The sequence below is a fragment of the Rhinolophus hipposideros genome, assembly GCF_964194185.1.
Source record: "Rhinolophus hipposideros genome assembly, chromosome: 18".
Taxonomy (NCBI): Eukaryota; Metazoa; Chordata; class Mammalia; order Chiroptera; family Rhinolophidae; genus Rhinolophus; species Rhinolophus hipposideros.
Window position 1 is genome coordinate 45,408,368 of NC_138064.1, and position 23,823 is coordinate 45,432,190.

At 35.0% G+C, this 23,823-nt stretch overlaps 1 protein-coding gene across 4 annotated transcripts in view; it reads left to right on the top strand.

Moving 5' to 3' along the window:
- Nucleotides 1-23,823, top strand: part of MAGI2 (membrane associated guanylate kinase, WW and PDZ domain containing 2) — a 1,330,546-nt gene that overhangs the window by 866,037 nt on the left and 440,686 nt on the right. For all 4 annotated transcript variants that reach the window (XM_081079965.1, XM_081079966.1, XM_081079968.1 and 1 more), the window contains one exon: nt 5,354-5,569. In XM_081079965.1, the coding sequence (XP_080936091.1) occupies nt 5,354-5,569 (216 nt within the window). The remainder of the gene's footprint in view (nt 1-5,353; nt 5,570-23,823) is intronic.

Here is a 23,823-nt window from a genome sequence, read left to right on the forward strand (position 1 = left end):
ACCTGGAAGGATCAGAAGACAAAAACATCATTTAAAAAATGTACGCTAAGACTTACTGAAAAAATTATTTGGTCTAACAAATATGGAGAAAGCCAAGGAATAATTCCATGATAGTCTGCAAATAAAATACATGAAAAGTTACTTAGAAAGCTATTTTCATCTCTTCTGGATGATTTAGGAATGGGTCCTAAAAGTAGGCAATGTATTAGATTTTTTAAAGGACTCTCTAGCCAGGTTTAGTTTGTAAAAATATAATCTGGTTTAGTCCCTCTCCCTTTGCAAGAAATTAGTATAACAGTGTCCAGTGTAAACGCGCAGTTACTAAATGATTTTTATTATTACAAAACCAGTTATTGATGTTGTATAGACTATTGTTTTTATTCAATTTTTTTGAAAGCTTTCCTATATTTATAATGTCAGAAATGGGTGCATTCACCCTGTTTTACTCTTTGTAATAACTACAGTTTTTTTAAATTCATTTTCTTAAGTACTTAAAAAAGCTGAAGAATAAATCAAATTCCTCAAATAATTTTCTCTTTCATTACTCAGGCATTGATTAAAAATAAGATTATGTAGATTTATGGGTTATCCTAATTATGATAGAACAAAGTGAATAATTTTATATATAATTTCTATTTTGCCATCATGTTCAACAACAAAGTTAGTGAAGTTTTGTATTAAACTTACATGAAACTATTAATGAATACATCATTCTATTCAAATACAAATGTATTCAGTGAAAAGTGGGATATAAAAGCCTATACCTGGGCTGGCCCGGTGGCTCAGGCGGTTAGAGCTCCATGCTCCTAGCTCCGAAGGCTGCAAGTTCGATTCCCACATGGGCCAGTGGGCTCTCAACCATAAGGTTGCCAGTTCAACTCCTCGAGTCCCTCAAGGGATGGTGGGCTCCGCCCCCCTGCAACTAAAATTGAACAAGGCACCTTGAGCTGAGCTGCCGCTGAGCTCCAAGATAGCTCAGTTGGTTGGAGCCCTTCCTCTCAACCACAAGGTTGTCGGCAGTTCGACTCCGGGATGGTGGGCAGCGCCCCCTGCAACTAACTACCAAAGGCAACTGGACTTGGAGCTGAGCTGCGCACTCCACAACTTAGACTGAAAGGACAACAACTTGAAGCTGAACAGCACCCTTCACAACTAAGATTGAAAGGACAACAACTTGACTTGGAAAAAAAGTCCTGGAAGTACACACTGTTCCCCAATAAAGTCCTGTTCCCCTTTCCCAATAAAATCTTTAAAAAAAAAATGCCTATACCTTACACACCCTACACCCCAAACACACACACCCACACACATTTTTGGAAGGGGGGAAATTAACCTAAAATGTCTCTGCTTTATAATTTGGTAGTAATTATGACCTTTTCCTTTTGAAAATTATACATTTGTGCTCATTGGTTGTGGCTTTGAAGTCCTCTAGCATCAGCTCTGGTCAGGTTGTAAATTTCATCACACTTTTCTCTTGAGAGAAGATACAGTATTTTGAAAAAAGATGAGGTTCTTAAGTCAAATAGATACAGTTTTTCCACATGCTTCGTGTATAATTAATATAGTTTAATTTTTTGGAACCTCCATTTTTATTTAACTGCAGAGTCAGAATGACTTTATGCTGTATTGTGATGAATAAATACCCAAACTAGTCACCATATATCAAGTACCTATTCAAATTCAGTCACACTATAGTTCCCTTCATTATCACTAATCTTTATAAAATAGCACTGTGGAGTAGGAGTTATTCTAATCCCCATTTGATACAAAAGTGCATAGTTAAAATGCCCATTACAGTGTCCGGCTCAGTAAATTGCAGTGGTGATCATGGTAATAATAGTAGTAGTCGAGTAGTCGAGTTGTTTTTGTGACTGTAGTCACCTTACAGCCCCACATTTCCACTTTAACTGAATCAATTTAAGGATATAAAGTGGTGGCCAGATTAGGGGACACTGGATTCAAAGTCAGGTTTATCTCACAATGATTTGTGCTGTTAAACATTACACCATATTAGTATGGTATTTTGAGATTTTAGATTCACTAAATTCTGGCACTATACATAGAGCCAATTCATTCTTCATGGGACAGTGTTTCCAAATTATATTTTAGAAGAGTTTGGGTGTTTATTTTTTCCCCGAAAAAGGCATATCACCATAGTTTATGGATTTGTATACACTTACATCAGGTAACAATTTCAGCTACCATGTTTCCCCGAAAATAAGACCTAACCGGACAATGAGCTCTAATGAATCTTTTGGAGCAAAAATTAATATAAGACCCAGTATTATATTATATTACATCGTAGGATATCATATCATATTATACTATACTATATTATGTTATATAAGACCCAGTCTTATGTATATTATATTATATAAGACCTGGTATTATATTATATTATATTATATTATATTATATTATATTATATTATATTATATTATATTATGTTATATTATATTATAAAACCCGGTCTTGTGGTACAATAAGACCGGGTCTTATATTAATTTTTGCTCCAAAAGACGCATTAGAGCTGGTTGTTGGCTAGGTCTTATTTTCAGGGAAACTCAGTACCTGAGTGGCTTGGTTTAGGTATTTGTAATTTCCTTGTTCTCTGCATTGGGTTTAGGGTGATAACCTATTCTCCATGAATTATATTTCTCAATTGTAGTTACTGTATGGGTTATTTCTGTGCCTCTTTTAAATTGCCATTATTATTGCTAATAAAGATAATCTCAATATTTTAACTAATGATTCATACAGTTTTACATCTACAATTTAATCTGAAGTATTAATTTTATAAATCAAATTTTAGAAATAGAACATTACTATGTAACTTGTAATCACATCACATGCCAATTATTTAGCAATATAAATTCAACAAAATCTATTACTCAATATTTATATTTAGCCTGAGCTATGCACACATTTCTAATTATTATTTAACCAGAAAAGACAAACTGGGGGAAAGAAAACACTAAAGTATGATCTGTTTCCTTAGTACTATATATACTTAAAGACATTAAAGTTCTCAGATTACTACTTAAAATTATATTATCTATTGGGACATGCAAGATTATTTACTAGTTTTACATTATGTTTATTAGATAAGAAGTAAATAATGAGATTCTATAGAAAGTATAGCACTGTACTACTGAGATGGCGTGAGCCCCTATGGATGCTGAAATACAGTAAGAATTCATAGACATCTAGGGAGAAACTAGCAGTTTTTGTTGTCTCAGAATGTGTTCAGCACATTTGAAGTTCTGATTCATTTTAAATACTCTAAATTAAATTAAAAAGTAACCTTTAGCAAAATGTATGCAAAAAGTCTAGTCTGCAGATTTCCTACATGTACAAGAACCACTAAACATAGTCATAGTGTTTTCATTCCTTGTATTACCCTTGCAACTGTGACTGTCCACGAACGCAGCCACAGCATTAGTGGCACAGCCAGCCTTCAGAATATTAGTTTACATCATGGCAGCATGTGGTTTACACTGCCATTAAAACCACTGCAATTTTACATTTTATAAAGTTCTTCCTCATACATACATCTTCACAACAACCCAGCCAGTGAGGAGGGCAAGTTTGTCATTATAGTGGATGTTTGTCATTTCTACTGGCTCAGCATCTCAAGACCCTTCCTGCTTGGGGAGAGTCGGGAAATGAGGTGGATAGAGGGTAGGGCTCCACGCCCCTCTTCCCAAGGCCAGGAAAGCAGCCATTATCTTGCCCTAAATTGGCAGCTCAAGGGCTCTCACGTGACTGAAGCTCAGCCAGTGAGCAACCTACCTGAGAGTTTTCTCAGAAATGAGTGAATTAGTTACAGAGGAGAGCTTGGGGCTCATTCTCACCGAGGCAGTGGCAGCCAAGGGCTGTGCCGGTGGCAGTGGAACCAGTTGGACTTTCAGCAGAGGCAACTTGGTTTCCTGACTGGACTGCTTTTTTTCTGCCCATGTTATTCCATTCTTCCCTCAACTGGCCATTTCATATCTTTTCAATACATCCCTCTCATGTTGAACTTAACTAGAGTAGGTTTTGGTTGTTTGCAACCCAGAATACAAGTAACTATAACAGTATTGCTATGCCTAATTTATAGATGAAGAAATTGAGCCTTACTAAGGTTAAGTAACTTGCTTGAATTATAGTTATGTGGAAAAGTCAAGTTTAAAACTCATGACTTCTAGTTAAGGGTTGTTTCTTTCACAGCAGTTTTCCCAGTTGCCTTCTGTGGTCTCTGCAGACAGTGAGGCGTGTTTCCTCCTCTAAGCCTCTTTGATTGCAGGGCTTAACCCTATTTCCTGTTATAATGCTTATCTGTGGTGTCAAAAATGCCTGTCTTCCACACCAGAACTTTGAGCATCTGGAAGATAAGGATTGTGTTATATTTATCATTTTTTCAAGCATACTATAGTGCCTGGGAGCGTAGTCAGAACTGTGCAAAGATTTTAATGAATGAGTGTGCAAATGAGTGCAAAAAGTATTCAATTAATTGAAAACACCAATATAGGTTTGAAGTTGATGCTAAAAGCATAACATTGATTTTTAAAAACACCACTATGTTCTTTAGTAATCAAAATTTTAAACTATTTTAAATAAAGTAATTTGTTGAAGATATAAAGATGTTCACTTAATAAGCATTTATTCCATGCCTACTACGTATGTGCCTGGCTCTCACTACAGAGAGAAATTGGAATTATTCTCCATTTTTTCAGAAATCTCTTAAACTGATGGGAGAAACAAATGCTTTCATAGGTCAGATCATGGAGCTGTGGGAAAAAATGCTGCGGTAATCTGAACAAAGATGAGAGCAGCAGGCCCACTGTCAGCCGTCATGGGAACCACTAAACTGGCTGGAGATACAGCTCTGAGCCGAATGCTGGGCCCATCAAAGACAATAGCCAGGGCCCTTTGAAAGCAGGAGAAAAGCACAATGTGCTTTGCATTTCCAGAATCTTGTGGAGTTTGCTAAAAAAAAAAAAAAAAAAAAAAGTCGCCTGTACCCTTATTGAGACATAATTATTTTTTAAAACATTATAATCAAGGGCTGTTATCAAAAATTTTTGAATTTTGAGATTGCTATGTGCTATTTGAGACTAATACATGAGACTATATTTTGGTTTGGCGCAAAGGTGAGAATAAAGATAGTTCTATATCTTTACTTCAGCGATAAAGCCCACTACAATAGGAATAACAAATGAAGATATAAAACAATACAAAACCGTGTGTGTATAATATACATATATGTGTATGAAATAGCATACAAATTTGTCACTATAATCTCCATTCTTTACAAATTACGCACATAGTAGGAGAAATATTTAACTCCATAATGTTTTGGTATCATTTGCAGACAATTACTACGGTACCCCGAAGCCTCCGGCAGAACCAGCACCATTATTATTAAATGTAACAGACCAGATACTTCCCGGGGCCACTCCAAGTGCTGAAGGCAAACGGAAGAGGAATAAATCAGTGAGCAACATGGAGAAAACAAGTATAGGGCCTCCTGAAGAGGAGGAGGAAGAGAGGCCTGTGGTCAATGGAAATGGAGTAGTAGTAACCCCAGGTTAGTCATTTACATCTTTTATGGGTTCATCAGCTTTTAGATGTAACTAAATATATCTTATATCTGTGTATTCAAATGTATATGTGCATATGTATTTTTGACATATATTTTCAGATGTGTGTTTATATATAGCAAATATATGTGCATATATAGACTATATATGCACACATATTTACAGTTATCTGCAAGGAGAGATTATGATATCAAATTGAAAGGGCATAATTCTCGTATCCAGTGTGTTAGCTTTAATTTTGACGTATAAAGCAATTTGTTCAACTTCTTCAACATTTGGTTTCATTTATACAATATCAAGGGCAGCATAGTGAATGGTTTAAACCTCTTAGAAGGTGTTACATGAATATGATTGTGTAAAGTTCTGAGGTCTTTGCTAATTAACGACGTTAAAAGTCATAAATATGATTGTGTAAAGTTCTGAGGTCTTTTCTAATTAATGTTTGATAAAATCTATACTTAGAAATCTTACTACACTCAAGGTTCTGTAAATAGAGGTTGTATCATGTGATTTAGTTAAAACTTAAATAAATACAGTCCTCAAAATGATCACAATAACAGAATGCCCGTGTGTTTCTCTCCCACCTTTACCACCAAATCTGGCACTGTGGAGAAAGCCTTTTTTATACATTGACATTTTAAAGCACCTACACTTGAACAAGGAAAAGACTTGTTATCCCTTTAATTTATGATCTATTATAGCACATATATAAAGAATATAAGATAGATATAAAGTGTGTTTTTGCAAGGTATGGATTTGATATTTTTTTATCCTTACTACTTGAGTACCAAAATTTTTTATTCATAAAATAGATTTTTTTATAATGTTATCCATAATTAACTGTTACCAAAACAAAACTATGGTGTTCCCTTAGTCTCTTAGTTTGCATAAGTTCCCAAAGTTTTGTTTTAGTTATTTATTTTTTTAATAATGGCATTTTGGTGGGCATTGAAAGTTTAAGGGCTGAGTTAAAGTTCTTGAAAAAAATGTTACCACATGCACCTTGCATACATTATTCTTAAGATATTTCCTACAACTACTTTGATATCTGTATTTTATTTATCATTATATTGTTTCTATAGTGACATGGTACTTGAATTTTCACACTCAATTATTTTTATCAAAGAAAAGTTTCATAAGCTTAATTTGTAACTTCCTTGTTCACAGTGCCTATGAAATGTTCCTCACTGAACGTAAGGAGATGAAAATCTATTCTGTGCCAATCAAGGTATAACCCGTTAAAAAGTGCCTTCATCTTGCTTACTCAGAGAAGGACAAATTCCTCCATTAATATGCGGGTTAAAAACTTATCCTTTGACTCTAGCAGTCATTGATTTCTGGATACAAACAGTAAAAATCACGATAGGTACCTAATGTGACTTGTTTACTATTAAATGATCTGGTAACTTCCAGGAAATTAGCTACCTTCTCTTTTTGTATTCTGAAATCCCTGTGTCAAAATAATTACTTTTTGTTATTAAATTGATTTAAATTAATAGTATACAGTTTTCTTAGTTGATCTTTGCTTTAAGAAGCAAAACAATTCAACTGAGTGAAATCAGTAACCACAAAAGAAGTAGAAGTTGGGAGTCAAAGAGCAGTAACAGAATTGCTTACTGGTTAACAGCTTATAGTTAAAAATGTAAAATATGTGGTCTTGGTTCAGCTCAAATCACTATTTTCTTTTTCATTTCTGCTTGTGTAGGGCAAGCCAAATGAAGCATTGTTGATCCATAGATTCTTAAACTAGAAATTTGTTTAATTGGGGAGCATAATGAATCTAGAAAGCACCATTCCCTTCTACTCATTAACGGACACACAAAGAATGGGGTATTTTTATGGCTAGGAAGTCGTAAACTCCCTTGACCAACCCTGGCTGTATAACTGTCTCTGGACCTTTCAGCCTGAAGATGGTAGAGAACAACTGTTTAGGTCAACTCTGAGACTTCTGGATAGTCAATAGATGCCACAGACATTACATGCATACGTTATTCTTAAGATAGTGGCTCTGTAAGCTTGGCTGGGCAAGTAGCCGTTATATTCTTTTTCTTTCCCCTTTTGGGAGATGAGAAAAGTGTAAATTAGCTCTTCACCCAGTGTCCAAAGATAAAGGAAACAGCCCCACACCAGAAAAATTGGTCCATTGTGCCTCATTAGAAATCCTTTGACAGTTCCCATCTTTGAAATGTCTTTGTTTTTCTTTTTGTTTATTCAATATAAACTTCAGAAGATTTTCTTTGTCCCTCTCTCATGTACATCACCCAACTCTTCAGCTTTTGAATCTTATCCCATGTTTTTCCAAGGCAGGGTCTTTGTCCCCCTCTGTCTTCTACCCGTACACTTTCAACAGATACAGGACACTTCGAACAATATTGAGAAAACTGTGGCTTAAATTTTAGTTAACACTGTCCTATATCAACTAAGAGCCTAAACAGTGTAATCAACGAGCATAAACAGTGTAATCAACGAGGTTCATTTGGAGAGTGAGAAAAGCTTACTGGAGCAACTTTATTCCATTGCAAAAATATTGACGATAATGATAATAAATAACATAAAACTTAACTTCTTATGGATGTTTACCATGTGCTAGGAAGCCCCTAACTTCATTACATGTATTAGCTCATTTAATTCTCCTAATAGTCCTATTAGCTAGGTACTATTTTACAAATTAGTACACTAAGGTATACTGCAGTTAAATCATTTGCCCAATAACTAGACTTCATATATTGCAAATCTGGATCCAGAACCCAGACTCTTACCTGCTATGCTATCCTGAGTCTAATATCACAAAATAGAAGCATAAATATATTTCCTAGCAACACGTAAACACATGGCCACTACTTTACCTGTACATCCTTAAAAGGGGCATTATAAGTGTCTACCTACCAAAGGCTTCTTGTTTCTTCTATTTCTGGAAATTATGTATAAGTGAACTTATTTCCCTCTATAGGTAAAAAAAATTTCCTAGTTTTTTATTATATGCATTATATTTATTATATTTATTATATATATATATATTATATATAAAAGCTACCAATCTTAGCTCTTTATATGCTTTATCAATATGAACTAGTTTCCCTAGGTGAGTCCTCAGTTCACCTCTATTACTCATGTTATTTATCTTTTCTCCTTCAAACTGTTGTTTATATGTAGAACTATATATTTCTTTTTCTCTCAGACCATATCTATGTAAAATTAGTGACTACCTTTAATTATGTACTTGCTCCATGAGTTCTACTAATATTATCAGTGAAGACTCACATAAAGTGTGTAAATATTCATTTTATGCTAGGTTTCCTCCTTTTGCTCGAAAACCACCCCAGATAATTGGATTTAAGCTCACATCACCTAGAAAAGCCATATAATGACCTTCAGTTTCTCAGATCAGAAATATTTTTCTGTCTGACACACATTAACTCTAATCCCATAATCGCAGTATTTACTTAATGAATGAGATGCTGAAATTTAGCTTAAGGTGCTTAAGTAAGGTAAATAGTTCATTTAGCGGTAGAGTTGAGATCTGGACACCTAAATGCCTGAACCTGTCCTTGCTCCACATTTCCCTGAGTTGTTAGCCATGCTGAGGGCAGAGTGACTCCTGACCTCCATAAGGTAAATCGCAATCGTGCAGCTCACTGTATTTCATCTACATTGTATTCCATTATATTCGTCCTTCACTGGGTTCATGGCAAACGCTTTCATACTTGCAAGGATGATATATCCTTACATTATCTCGGAGAATCTATCTTTAAACTGATAGTTAAAATTCATATCTCCAGGAAACCTTCCCCTGATATTAACCTCACCTATATTTAGATATCTTTATCTTGTTAGAGTTGACATCCAGCCCCATGGCTTCAAATACTGTAGATTTCCTGCAGCCTTCACTTCTCTCTCATGTTCCAGGGCCATTTTTCTAACTATTGCCCGCTGAACTGCCCCACTTAAGCAATTGCTGAGCAACTTAAATGTGACATTCCACTTAAAACTCTTCTCCCCCAAAACAAACAAGCAAACCAATTGACAAAGTCCTTTGCCTAATTTCTCTAATTCTTCTTTTCACCCAGATAGTTTAGAGTTATCTTTAATTCTTCTTTTCCCCAGGCTTGAGATATATTATTGAGTATAAAAGATCCCTGGACCTTTAGTTTTCTTCTCTTCCTTCCAAATATCACTGCCCTGTCCTAGATTATTGCCTCATCACCTCATTCGTGGATCACAGTCTCTAACTGACCTACAATCTTCCAGTCTCTATCCCTGTCAAATTACCTGTTATTCCTTGATCAGTTAAAGATTCTTGGATCAACACTTGGTCATGTATTTATCCTTCTCAAAATGTGGATGTGCTTCCATTTCTGCTGCTTCAAACTCCTTGGGCAACCACTCAGTCCTCCCACATTTGACTGCAACATTTCTGTTAATTTTGGCTCTTATTACTCCCCACTCTCTTCTCTCATCTACATCCCATACACATAAAACACTCTCACTTGTCTGATGAGGCCTCTCTCACCTATGAGAACCTCCTATTCTTTTATTTAAATTCAATTCAGTTTTTGATATTCCCTAGAAATCACTTATTGACTCCCATAATAAAAAGTGGGAACTGTCCATCCTGAATTATTGGAGTTCAATTTATACTTTTCATTCATTTGGGAGGTGTTGGTTAGCATGGTACTTGCAGGTAGTTTTTCATCTTGTCTATTTCTGGTATCCCCACACAGACTATAACCATTGTTAGCACAAGGACTACTACTTTTTTGTTTACCTATCTCAGTAATTGGTATATATCTTTTAATATTTCAAAGTCTTAGTCAATCTTTATTTTTTAGTCAACCAAACTGCTAGAAAATGTTAACGTTTTACTATGTCAACATGATTAGATGTATTTCATACTTATTTTACACCATTTTGTGTCCCCAACATGCAGTGTTTCTAAGTTTGAAAGATATGAGATTCGTGATTTTACATTCCTTCAAAAGTTGTTGGAAAACTAAAAAAAATTATGCAAAAGTATATTTTAAAACATATATTCTTAGATGCGAGAAATATTCAATCTAACTGTGAAATACCAAAAATAGATAGGTGGTTAATAGATAAGTAGACTATTTTTATACGATTGAACTTTTCTGAAGAAAAGCAAATCCTGTGAACCATGGTAATTAGGTTAAGCTTTCTTAGATTTCTTTTATTTCATGAATTATCTGCTAAACTTTTCCGGAAAGTAATTCACTATTATATTGTAGCTTCCCCTCACCAGCTATTAGTAAGCCTAGTGTAAAGAATTAGAAATGCACATATATTTGAAAGGCAGCTAAATCTCTCTGTTAGTACAGACACACATACACAATGCCAGGAGGAACAGGGCCCGTGAGAGCTACCTTCGCCCACAAAGGGAATACAGTATGTGTACACAGAGCTGCCTTCTCCAGGCCCCCACGCCTGCAATTAGTGCAAATGAACTGCATCTCCCAGCGAGCAAACAGAGTGTCCCTTATGTGATCACTGAGTGTCCTTAGCAATGATCTCAGTTCACCATTAGGGATCCTCATCCAGGTCCTGTGCCGCTTGGCACGCTGACTGTGCTTGCACCATCAGTCCTGGGTCTGTGAATGCGGTCCTGTCACTGTCAAAAGAGTTATGTCCTCTGTCGTGAATCTCGCTGTTTTCCTGTAAATAATAGCCCACTCTGAAACTACCCCAACGCCTATCCCCTGCTTAGTTTTCTGTGGGTTCACAGAGACGGCCATGTGTGTATCCACTCAGATTTATATTTATTTTTGAGAAGGATTCATTTTTATGATCTTATTCCCAAACACAGTACTGGGTTTTATCTCTCCATTGGAGGAGCAAATTTCTAAAGGTATTGCAAAGTACATGAGGAGCATTCTGTCTTTTCTTAAAAGGATCACTGGAATGTTAAACTGCCCTAATTGTAAAATGCTCTGAATATCTAGGTCTGATTACAAAGTAAGGAGATAATCACATTAGAGTTCATTGTTATGAACTATAGTAGTAATTGCAACTATACCCCTGGGGGGGAGAAATGAAATCACTACTAGTTTCAGGAATGTCACTTGAAATCAAGACAAACTCACTTTGAGATTAAACTGAAAGGGACGCATCCTTTGAACCTCTTCATGCTCTCAAAACTAATTCAGCATTTTCGGGATCTTGCACTCAACCTTCGTGGAGAGCGTTTTTCTACTCCTCCAAGGGCAGATATGATGTGTGTGTGAGAGAGAGATTTGACACATGAACAAGGCATGCAGAGCAAGGTCTACCAGGTAGCATTCGGGTTTGTGCAGCTCTCTTGGAAAACCTGTGGACCCGCTGAAGTCCTTAACTGTCTTCAGGCATTCTTAGAGTCGAAACCTATTTCTAATTATAGCCATCCAGTCTCTCCAGGTCTGATTTTCACTCTGTGTTCCATTTTCTTATCTCATATATCTCCTCATAGAGGTGATAATAATTTCGGTGTGAAATTGCTCTGGTTATTTCTGGATGAGAGCTGACCTTTGTCTCTGAAAAGGAAAGGTCTCTTGGTGAGTGAGGTCTGCTGTGCACTCATTTCTTCTGCATAGCTTCGTCGTGGGGAATAGCACTCTTATCTTTTTTCTTCTAATTGACTTCTGGCTTTCATCAAAAAATACCTAGATCCCAATTTGGCCCCAGAGAATAGCATTTGAGTTACCAAGATTAAGATTTTATAAAGACTTCTTCCTTTTCTCTTTCAGCCCCTTTGATGTTCCTAAAACTTCAGAGGGTGATGTTATATTTCATATAGTCACCAGTCTCCTTCTTTTTTTCAGAATTTTGAAAGCAAGGCCTAAGGTATATTACACATGTGTGTTCTATGTTTCATTTCATATTTTGCTTTTGTCTTTGAATATGTTCAATACTGTATTCGTCTTTGAATATGTTCAATACTACATTATGAAAATCATACAACATATACAATTTCAAAGTTGTGAGGATTTATTTTATTGCCCTATTCCAGTCTTTTATTAATGTTAAAAATTAAATATTGCAGAAAGAAGAAAATTTACTCCTATATTTTGCTGTGTATAATGCCCTCCTGTATATAATGGGCACCCACATTTTTGACCCAAACTTTTAGGGAAAAAACCTTTTGTTTTAATTTTTTAATTCAAATTTTTATTTGTTTAAATTTAGGTACTTGGTTTTTGTATTATAAAGGAATTTTAGCATTTATATTTTAACATATTATGGTACAAGAAATTTTATGTAACAAATAATTACAAAACACAAGAACAGATACAAGGTACAAGAAATTTTTATATACCGGTAACAAATTTACACATCGTAAAAGGCCAAGAACTCTTCCTCAATGCAAGTTTGTCATAAGTTCAGAAAAACTGATTATCGTATTCCAGGGTATTATTTTGCATGTAGATATCGTTATTGATTTCTACAGTTATACTTTTAACTCATAAGCATAAATAAAAGAATTAAAAACATTTATATAAATACAGAATTAGTACTACCCATATGCAATGAGCATCTTTATTTTAACTTCATAAATTTGGGCAAAAAATATGAATTATACATGGCAAAATATGGTGATTAAGACAGCTCTTCTCCCCTGTTAATGGAAAGTAATTCTTATAAACTTTCTTAGTAATTTCTTCCATTTAGTTTTTTATATCCTGGGATATTTTTTTTTTCTATTTGTTGTCCAGTCATAGACCTTGAATTTTCTATTTTTATAGTTTCCCATGTTGTTCTTTTAGTGTTCCAAACAACTTGTAACCAATTGTGGGTTTTAGATAAAGATGAAAAATAATTTCAAAGTATTGAATATTGTTTCTTAGTAATTCACATTTCCCTGGCTAGCTCTCTCAATAGATGAGATCCAATTTGGTTACAAGTATTACACATAAAAAGTAATTTCTTTACAAGATTGGGAATTTCTGTTTCCTCAATTGATATATCATCTCAAAAATCATTACCCTAACTTTCCTTAATTCTAATATTTTATTCGACTTGTGTTTCTTTCATGGCCTCAAATAATAAAAGGAAGTATTTGTTAACATTTCAGAAAACTTTATATATATATGCAAAGTAGTGTTTAAAGATTACCACTGTGTTTAAAGACTACCCCTTCTCAATCTCATAACATATGTGAAAAAATATATAATGTATATTTTTAGAACTTAGAAACACTTTAGGAGAACCAAGCCATCAGAAAACACCAACTGAAAGTCAGTAATCAATGTGCATAGAAAAATCTCTAAAGGAACAGAAAAAATAATCATCTTTGCTAAGTGGATTGCTGGAGGATTGGGAGTAAGAGCAGGAGGGAAACCTACTTTACACTTACTTCCTCTGTACTTTTGAATTTGGTCCACTTGCACATTTTACTACATCAGAAAAAGTAATTATTTTTAAATGAGGAGCAAAAATTCACTAATCATTCAATGTTCAAACATTTTAGCACCCATATGATAATTTCTCTTCTCATTTTAGAAAATTTAGGTAAAGTAAAGAAAATTGATACGAGCACACTCGGAGAAATACGCTGTTATAATCTTGACTTCTTTCAATTCACTGGCTATATAGGAAGCAGGTGGCCACTGCATGACTGCTCCCTTTGTGAAGACATAATGTCCTCTATTTTTCACTATAGGATATAATCAATAGTTTGGTCATAATCAAAAATCAATTACAATGATATTTTTCTCTTATTCAAGAATCAACCTTGAAGTGTTCACTCATTTTCAAGAGCCTGTGTTTCAAATTCTAAGAACTTCAGCTTCTAGCAGTGAAGTAAACAACAGGTTCTGACAGCCTGCCCAACCCACCACACCGCAATACAATAAGACCTTAGATCCATATAACAAACATACTTTTGATGAGATTGCTGAGTTTGCAAAAAAGCAAGAGCAATCTTCAACTCCCACTACTTCCACCACCATAGTCACTACCTTGAATGAGTAGTAAGCTGAGTCAAGCAATCTGTTGTAAGCTGATTTGAAAGTGAGGTTTCCCTGGGGATATATGAGAAAACTAAACCATGGGCTAATGTAAAATTGGGGAGATATGTCTCTGATTCTGCTTTAAATCGGCACCTTCAAAAGTGCCAAGTTCATAGGTGATGCCGTTTACAGGTCAATAGCAGCGCCTGGCACCCAGCAAAATCAAATGCAAAACTATATAGGAAATAATACAGAACTTGGAAAAAAATGTGTGGTTTCTGAGGATTATTTTTCCTCTTTTAAATCACTTAACTCCACAGCATGCCTCAACAGAGGAAGAAAAACTCAATTTATGCAAATGCTTTTTAAAGAGAAAATGTTAGCTTTGTGTGTATCTTATTTTTTTAGCAATTGCATTTTTTTAACAAAAATACCTAATATCCTATAAATCATGTAAAATTGACCACACTTGCCTCTATAGGGAAAAACCATTTTGGTTGCTTGATTGATTTAGCTATGCAGTTTATTTATTGTTCTAAGTAATAGAACTCACTGATAATATAATGTTTATTGAATACCTAATATGTTCCAGCAGTTTTCCATTCTAAGTAATTTATACTTAGAATATTTATACTTAAAATATATGTCATTTCTAATACTTATAAGTAGGTAATGTTAATATCTCCATTATACAGTTAAGGAAATTGAGGCACATACAGAACGATTAAAAAACTTGCTCAATATCACACTATACAGGACAGATTCAAGCTTAGGCAGTCTCACACCAGCATTAGCAATTATGTTCTACTGCTTCTTATGTAGTGCGTTTACTGCTATCTCAGAATTGCTAAACAAAAAGCAAAAACTATACATTTTTTTGATCTCAAATTATTTCTATTCTCTTTCCTTATCAATTACAAATATGTTCCTCAATGTTTTCCCCTTAAATATTCTCTAGCCATGTTTATTTCTAAAGAAATAATATGAAGACTGGAGAAAAAAATTATTTGATTTTTCAAAATTTGTCACATATTCATTAGAAATATAAATCACAGAGCTCTCTCTCAGACTAAAACAAATTTTAGAAATTCAAGTGTTATGACTGCTCAAAGAAATAAAATCAATTTCCTATCTAGCTTAAAAACATTATTCTCCCTCATTTCAAAGGATGGCAATTACAGAAAGCTTGAATATCAACTGTATGCCTAGACCACGTCAAATGAAAATATGGATAAGGTATAAAATAGGCATTCTTCTTCTTGAAATGGTTCTATTTTGGTTTCTGATTACTCTTAATAAAATCGGGTATGGACATTCAAAACCATGGCATTCTGATTTATTCTTTGTCTTGCATTCAAAAGATAATATGTTAGCTACGGCTAGCGCAATAGACATGTAAGCAAAGGGAATGGCTATTATATGTTGTTGTAACATCAAAACTTTAGTCTGGACCAGACCTATAGAATTTATGTGGACTGGACTGCATGCAAAAATACATACATTTAACTCTCTTCCACTTAAATGGCGTTCAGTTCCTGTGCTCTGTAGAGACTTTGTCTGTTCTGAATTTCTTATGGAAAGAAAGAAATAGTTTGCTGAATCCAACAAACCCACTAGTTTAGGAAAGATGAAAGAAATTGTATTTTTTAATTGTCCACAACAGTAAAAGTGTATATAAAGTATGGTTTTTATAGGTCATCATTTATAAGACTATGTTATCAATGTCTGTTTTGTGTCTCAGTGTTTCTGTAGAATTTTTAGGAAATTCAAGGGTCCTGGTCAAAGAGAAAAATTACGAGTTGTGATAAAAAAAAATACAGTGAATGTTTAAAAAAAATTATTACAGTAAAAGACACATTGCCATTAGTCCCCCTCAAAATGTCCCCCCTTGTTTTAAACACACTTATCCCATTGTTCTTGCCACTTTCTGAAGCAGTCCTCTTTCATGAATATCTTTAGTTGCGCTGTCATGGCGGCCTCAATGTCCTGAATCGATTCAAAATATTTACCTTACATGGTCATTTTGACTTTGTGGAAGAGCCAGAAGTCACATAGTACCAGATCTGGTGAATAAGGTGGATGAGGACACACCATAATGTTTTTATTTGACAGAAATTGCCATATGCCAGAAGTGATGTGCAACACGGAGCATTGTCATGATGGAGGATGATTTACGGCACACTTTAAAACACACCTTCTCTCAACCGTAGCTCACACCCGACTGACGGCACCGAACAAGTTGAAACTTGTCACACACTGTTACTAAGGTTCATTGTGCTACTTCCCATATTGAAGATCCCTGCCTTTGCATTGGATGGCACTCAGCAGCAGCATTCACCATATTTTGTGATCACATCTCATATTTTCACCATCACCATTCTTTAAAAAGAGGTTTCTTCTTTTTGACATATTCTTTGTTTGTATTGTTAGTGGTTTGCAAGGCATCTAAGCAACTTAGAATGTAAAATGCAAAGGTCCAAAAAATGCCAGTGTTTGATAAAGTCTGTTCACTTCAGCAGCAAGCAATTTAGGGAAAAATTACATTTACATATACATACATTTTCATGTTTAGATTTAACATGCTGAGAAGTGTCTCTTGGAAGTCAACTATGACAATTCTACATGACCACTCCCTAATCAAGAAATAGCTTCAGAGAGCTATAAAAGTAAAATACGTGCATGGTTATTTGGCTCCTTCTCCTTAATCAGAATTAAAACGGTTTAGGTCTTCACAAACTACAGATCTGACATATATGAGATTTGTGTAAGGATATATTGGCAAACATATATTTCTAAGCTGAACTTCATGTGAGGAATGGAGCGCCAGCAAGAATATCTACATATGCACCTTTGGTTAGCATGTAAAATTGGTTCTTTCCCATCCTTTATTACAAAAAGTCTGTTCTGGTGGTACATTCTGACAATAGAATATTATTCAGTCCTAAAAATGAATGAGCTATAAAGCCATTAAAGACATCAAGTAAACTTAAATGCATATTACTAAGTGAAAGAAGCCACTCTGAAAAGGCTTTATACCACATGACATTCTGGAAAAGACAAAAACATGGAAAAAGTGAAAACATCAGTGATTGCCTGGAGTTAGAGAGGAGAGACAGATAAATAGGCAGAAAACAAAGGGTTTTTAGGGCGGTGAAACAACTCTCTCTGATATTATAATGATGGATACATGTCGTTATACATTTGTCCAAACCCTTAAAATGTACATCACCATGAATGAAGCCTAATGTAAACTACGGTCTTTGGGTGATAATGACGCGTCATCGTGGGTTCATTAGTTGTAACAAATGTACCACTCTGGTGGGAGATATTAGTAATGGGGAAGGGTGTGCATGTGTAGTGGTGTGGGGGCAGGGAGCATATGGGAAGGAAATCTCTGTACATGTCTCTTAATTTTGCTGGGGACTTAAAATTGCTAAAAAATATGGTTTTTAAAAGTCCGTTCTGTTCTTAATGGTTACTTCCTCAATCACTTATATAATACTCAACATATCTGGTTTTAAAGAAAATTAAGCAACATGCTAAAGAAAGATAATCATATTATCTGAAATGTAGTAAAGTTAGCTTCTGTTTTCCTTACTACTAAGCAGGGAAACAATTATGATGAACACGACACAATAATCTATAATCCCAGACATGGTAAATATTGATTCCGTGGGTTGTAAGATGAACTCGCCTAATATAACATGTAATGAGTTGTATTGTGTCTGGCCCAAAATTCATATGTTGTAGTCCAAACCGCCAGTATCTCAGAATGTGACCTTATTTGGAAATAAGATCACTGTAGATATACTTAGTTAAGATGAGGTCATATTGGAATGGGGTGGGCCTCTGATCCAGTGTGACTGGTGTCCTAATTAAAAAGGGGAAATTGGGACACAGACAGGTCCACAGGGAGTTTACCATGTAAAGACAGGAATTATGCTGTCACAAACCAAGGTCTCCAAGAAGTTAGCAGAGAGGCTGGGAACAGATCCTTGTCCAGCACCTTCAGAGGGAGCGTGGCCCTGCTGAACCTTTGATCTAGAATTTCTAGTCTCCAGAAATGTGAAACAATAAATTTCTATTGCTTAAGCCATCCAGTTTGTGGTGTTTTGTTATGACAGCCATACCAAGTTAGTACATACCATTTAGACCACATTTTCACTGATTGTCCACTTCCTAGCCTTGTTCCTGGTATTTAGTAGGGTCTCAATAGAGGTTTAATTAATTAATCAATTTATTAATTAATATTTCCCCAGTAACATAGGAAATATAAGGTCAGTTTCCTCTCTCAATGACTGCTAAATATTGAAGTTCCTCAATTAGCTATCTTAGGTATTCTTATTTCCATGTGCTATATTGTCTCCCTAGAAAATTGTGTAAAACTCTATTGTGTAACTTCGCATCACTTAATAAGTCCTTATCATAGTACTCTATATAGTTACCCAGATTTGGGGGATGGGTAAACTTTCTCTCCACTCCCACCGTGTTGTCTTGCATGTCAAAGAGGGTACTTAATTTGCGTTCCACTTGGAGTGACTTATCTGAGTGGTACATCTTAGAAGGATCGTCTTGGGGCGCCCACCCCCCCTCCCTCTGTTGACTCAACATCTCTTTCCTTCTGGTAATGCTCTCCATTGCTCTTCTGAGGCTAGGGTCTGTGCCTGCATGGGAAGCTTATCCTTCTTCAGGGCTTCCTGTGGGTACATTGCCCTAGTTCTGGGTGTCAGCAGAAACCCTTGATTCTCACCATAAACTACCTCCCTAGATTGGTCTTGAATAGTCGGCATTGTGGGAATGTTACAGTTCTTCATTTGCCTTACTCATTTTTTAAATCTTATTTTGTTAAAACAGAAGGCAGGTGCTACTTACTACTTCCTTCTCAACCTAATTCACAATAGCCTGATTAAAAGTTCTTTTTCTTTCCCTGATTAAGCTCTTGTCAAGCGTCTTGCACGTTGTAGGTATTAAATTCATGCTTGTTAATGTAATGAATGATCAATTAAATTAGAATAAAGAAGTGAATGAATAAACAAATGAGTTAGATAAACTGGGAGAACTTAGCTCAGTAATATCTGGCCAATAAATATAATTATAGACATCCCCAAATACTCTAGATTTTTTTCTTCAAGAGCAGTCTTATATTTTCCTTGAAAATGTAACAGTATTACATAGTCAAAGAAAAAGTTTACTTGTTTATATCTAAGCTTCTTGAATGAATTTTCTGTCAGTATATTCTATATTTTCTTTTCATCCATTCTTTAATCCATTCTAACCAGGCTTCCCCACCCACTATTCCACTATAATTACTACCCCAACTGGTAGCTAATGTCACCACTGACTTCCATGTCATTAATTTCAATAGATTTTATGTCCTCATCTTGCTGGACTCTTTAGAAGCTTGGGCCACAGTGAAGTGTTTCTTCCTTATTACTCTTTGCTTGGCTTTTATGGCATGAAGGTCAAATTGTTTTCCTGTTACTTCTCTGGCCGCTCTTTCCTGACCATTTTCTCACTGACTGCTAAATGTTGGAGTTCCTCAGACAGCTGTTCTAAGGATTCTTGTTTCCACTTGCTGCACTGTCTCTCTAGGCAATTTCATTCCCTCCTATGGCTTAAATTATAACACAATCTAGTCATACCTTGTTGTCTTTCAAGTTGATTCTCTCTAGCCAAGAACAATCTGACATGACATCTCCGTTGTGAATTTGGCATGGACCTCTATCTCAGTGTGCCCAAAACTACACACACAGTCTCTGCCACAGAGTCCCGCTCCTCCTCTCATGTTTGCTATCTCAGTGAATAGCTAGCTTTGCCACCCACTGTGTTTACCAGGACTTCTTATTTTTCCTTATTTGTCCAGTTTTTATGAAAATCATACCAAGTCTACACTTTAAATATTATTTCAATCCACTTCTTTCCATTCCCATGACACCATCATCTCTTCTCTGGAGCATAACCATGACTCCTCACTGGTCTGTTAATATCTACTCTTGCCACTTTCAAACCTCAGAATAGTTAAAGTGATCTTTGTGGAGAATAAAAATCTAATTGTATCATCCTCTTGATTAAGAGGCATTAATACCTTCTTATCGCTCTCAGGATACACTCCCCAATTCTGAGTATGCCTTCCAAGGCCTTGCCTAATCCAGTCCGCGTTTTTCTATTTCTTTCTTCTTTCCCTTCCTCTGAAAGAAGTCTCTCAACTCCCTTTTCAAGTCTGAGATTTGATAGCTCATTAAAAAAAAGGCTTTTCTTGACTCTTTAAATGACATTAGGTGAATGCATATGCATAAAATCTCGTCTTTCCCTTTTGTAGCACTAAACACATTAAAATTGTTTAAAGACTATACATCTTGACATATTTTGAGTTCCATTAGAGCAGGGATGGTGCCTCTCTTGTTCACTCTTTTGTCCTCAGCGCCTGACACCAATTGAATGCTTAACAAATATTGATTAAATGAATATTGAATAAATGAATATGTTCAGAGCATGACCTTGCATCTGAACTTTTCAAATGCAACATGACTTTTGGAAATACCTGAGAACAGTGTGCTTTTTCTATTGGTGATTGCATATTATAAGAAGGTACAGCAAAAATAATTTAAAGGGAGCAATTGTACCTTCTCTCGCTGCTTCTTTCCTACAGTTTGCAAAGGTCAAATCTATGAGAAATCAGCTAGAAGAATACATCACTAAGGGCCATATTCTTTTCATAAAATCTTCATTTTAAGGGTAAAACAAGGGAAGATTATGAAATGTTCTTGTGTTTTCTATTCCATAAAGATATCTTAATATTGTTTTCTGAGATTGATGAATATGGAGGAAAAATTGATCCAAGCAGTTGATTGAGATGAAGATGACATTCTACTTTAATTTACTTATTTTTAATTATCTTTATTAATTTTTGAATTTATAAAAATAATAGATAGCCAATCAATGCAAATATATATAAAGATACATTCTCCTGCCCCCATCCAAATTTACTCTCCTTAGGTAATCAAACTTGAAAATTTGTTGTAGGTCCCTCCATTCTGTTTTCATACTCATATAGTTATATATAAAATTACATATATATAAAACTTGGTGTTTGCTTATTTAAAAAGTAGGAATAATATATATTACTCTGCAACTTGCATTACTCTTTGAATAGTAATAGCATCTTTTCCAGGTCAATAGATACAGATTTAATTCATTGTTTTTACACTATGTAGTTTTCCATGGTAATAATAACCCCGGTTTATTTAATCATATTCTCATTGATAGGCATTCAAATCATTTTCAGGGTTTTGCTACTACAAACAATTCTGCAATGAATAGTATTATATTGAATTAGAAATAGTCTACATGTCATGGGAAAATGCTTACACTACTTGTCCAAGTTGTCCGTGTAGTCCAAATGAGATAATCCCACATATTAAATTAGATTGCTAGAAACATCCACCATCACTTTCAACAATCCTTACAAACCACCAGCTTTATTTGTAGAAGATATATTCTCTAAGGGGGATTATGGAGTCAAAGCATATGTGTGTTTGCTTGTGTGTACTTTTTTAATATTAATAACTTTTTTATTATATTCCCAAATGATTGTAGAATTTTACATTTTCAAGATGGCTGCCTTATCCTTATATTGATATTATATATCAGTAGTGCTTTCCTTCCAGTTTCTGGGTTAAGCTGTCTCCACTACACCTTCTGCTATGAGGAAACCGTAGTGACCTTCATTGCAGGTTGATTGGTCCTTTACTCTCAGCTACTTTGCAAATTTTTCATCAGAGCACACTTGGACTTCTGGATGTCCATACCACAGGGAAGTCTTGGGAATAATATTTGCAAATGTTGTCATTCCATAAATTCTTTGCTCTGACGTACCCTACCCCCAGTGTAGATTTGAAGCCACTCTGTAGGAAACATTCCTCTCAAAGTTCTAAATTAAAGTGTTCACAGGCCCCCTTGCCTTTGTCTCCCTTGACTCCTTCTGTGGTTTCCCTCTTCCTACCACCACCATGCCAAAATACCTAAAGATAGTGGTGCTGAATCCCTTAATGAAACAGGCAGTTTCTAAAGTCTGAACATTTCTTCTTTGAATTTCTCTCCCAAACACCATCTTACCTTGCAGGAAATTCCTCTAAATTATATCTTCTTATTTACCCCAAGAATGTTTCTTTTTCTACTTGGTAACTGCTCTGCTCTTCCTTGACAAATTGGATTCATGGTTTGTCTTTAATGGTAGAAAAGCTAAATAGGAAGGAAAAAAAACTTGAATAGCTCAGAGAGAATATACATTAAGGGGTATTTCAAAAATATCCCCATTATGCAATGAAGTCTACATCTTGACAAAAATACTTGCCCAATGATCCCATCCCATGAATAAATAGCCTTTAAAATTATCTTGCTTACCCACTCTCTGATTTGCCTCCTTTAGAACATCTTTATTTCTCTAACTTTTTTCCACCCTCTAGACCCTGAAAATTTCCCAAGATAAGGTTTTATCATACGACACTGGTAATAGGTTTTTCATACGACACTTTTCTTTTCTTTCAAGAATCTATCTTCAACATATACAACAGATTTCCAGATATGTAACCATCTTCCATTTACATTTAACTTTATTTTGCAAGATTTATTTCTTTTTAATTTTTATTTTCTTCATTTCCCTATTTTAAGATCTCTGCTCTGATTCAATCATCATGATGCGGTTAGAATAATTCCTCAAATGTTGCCCCCACGTAAGATACATGGATGGATAATACGCAATCAGAAAGTGGCTTTCCTTTGCCTAGATAGAAGAATAATATTTTGGCAAAGTTAAGTTCTTAGGCTGCTGTATTTATTTTTCTAATGTTACTACAGATGTTACTTTACTATCGTCTTTGAGTTTATTGTATCACAGATGAAAGGTCTAATGTTCTTTTGTTCCTCTTTTCTTTGTAAGGAATCATATTTATTTAGTGCAAAAGATGCTAAAGTTGCTTTTTAAACATCAGAGTTTGGAAATTTCACCTAGGTGTGCTTCATTAATATGACCTCAGATTCAGTGCACAATTTAAATCTGCGGACTGAAGTGTTTCTTTACTTTTGGTAAATTATCTTCTATTTTTTTATTATTATTTCTACCCCATGTGTTCCTCTTCCTCATTCTGGAGTACTATTTACATGTTGGGACTCTTGGTTTTGTCTGCCAAGTCTGCCATTATTTCTCTTAAGGTATGTATATCTTTTAGTTTTTGCTCTGTTATATTACTTTTCTATTGCTGTTGTAACAAATTACCACAAACTTGATGACTTAAAACAATGCAAAC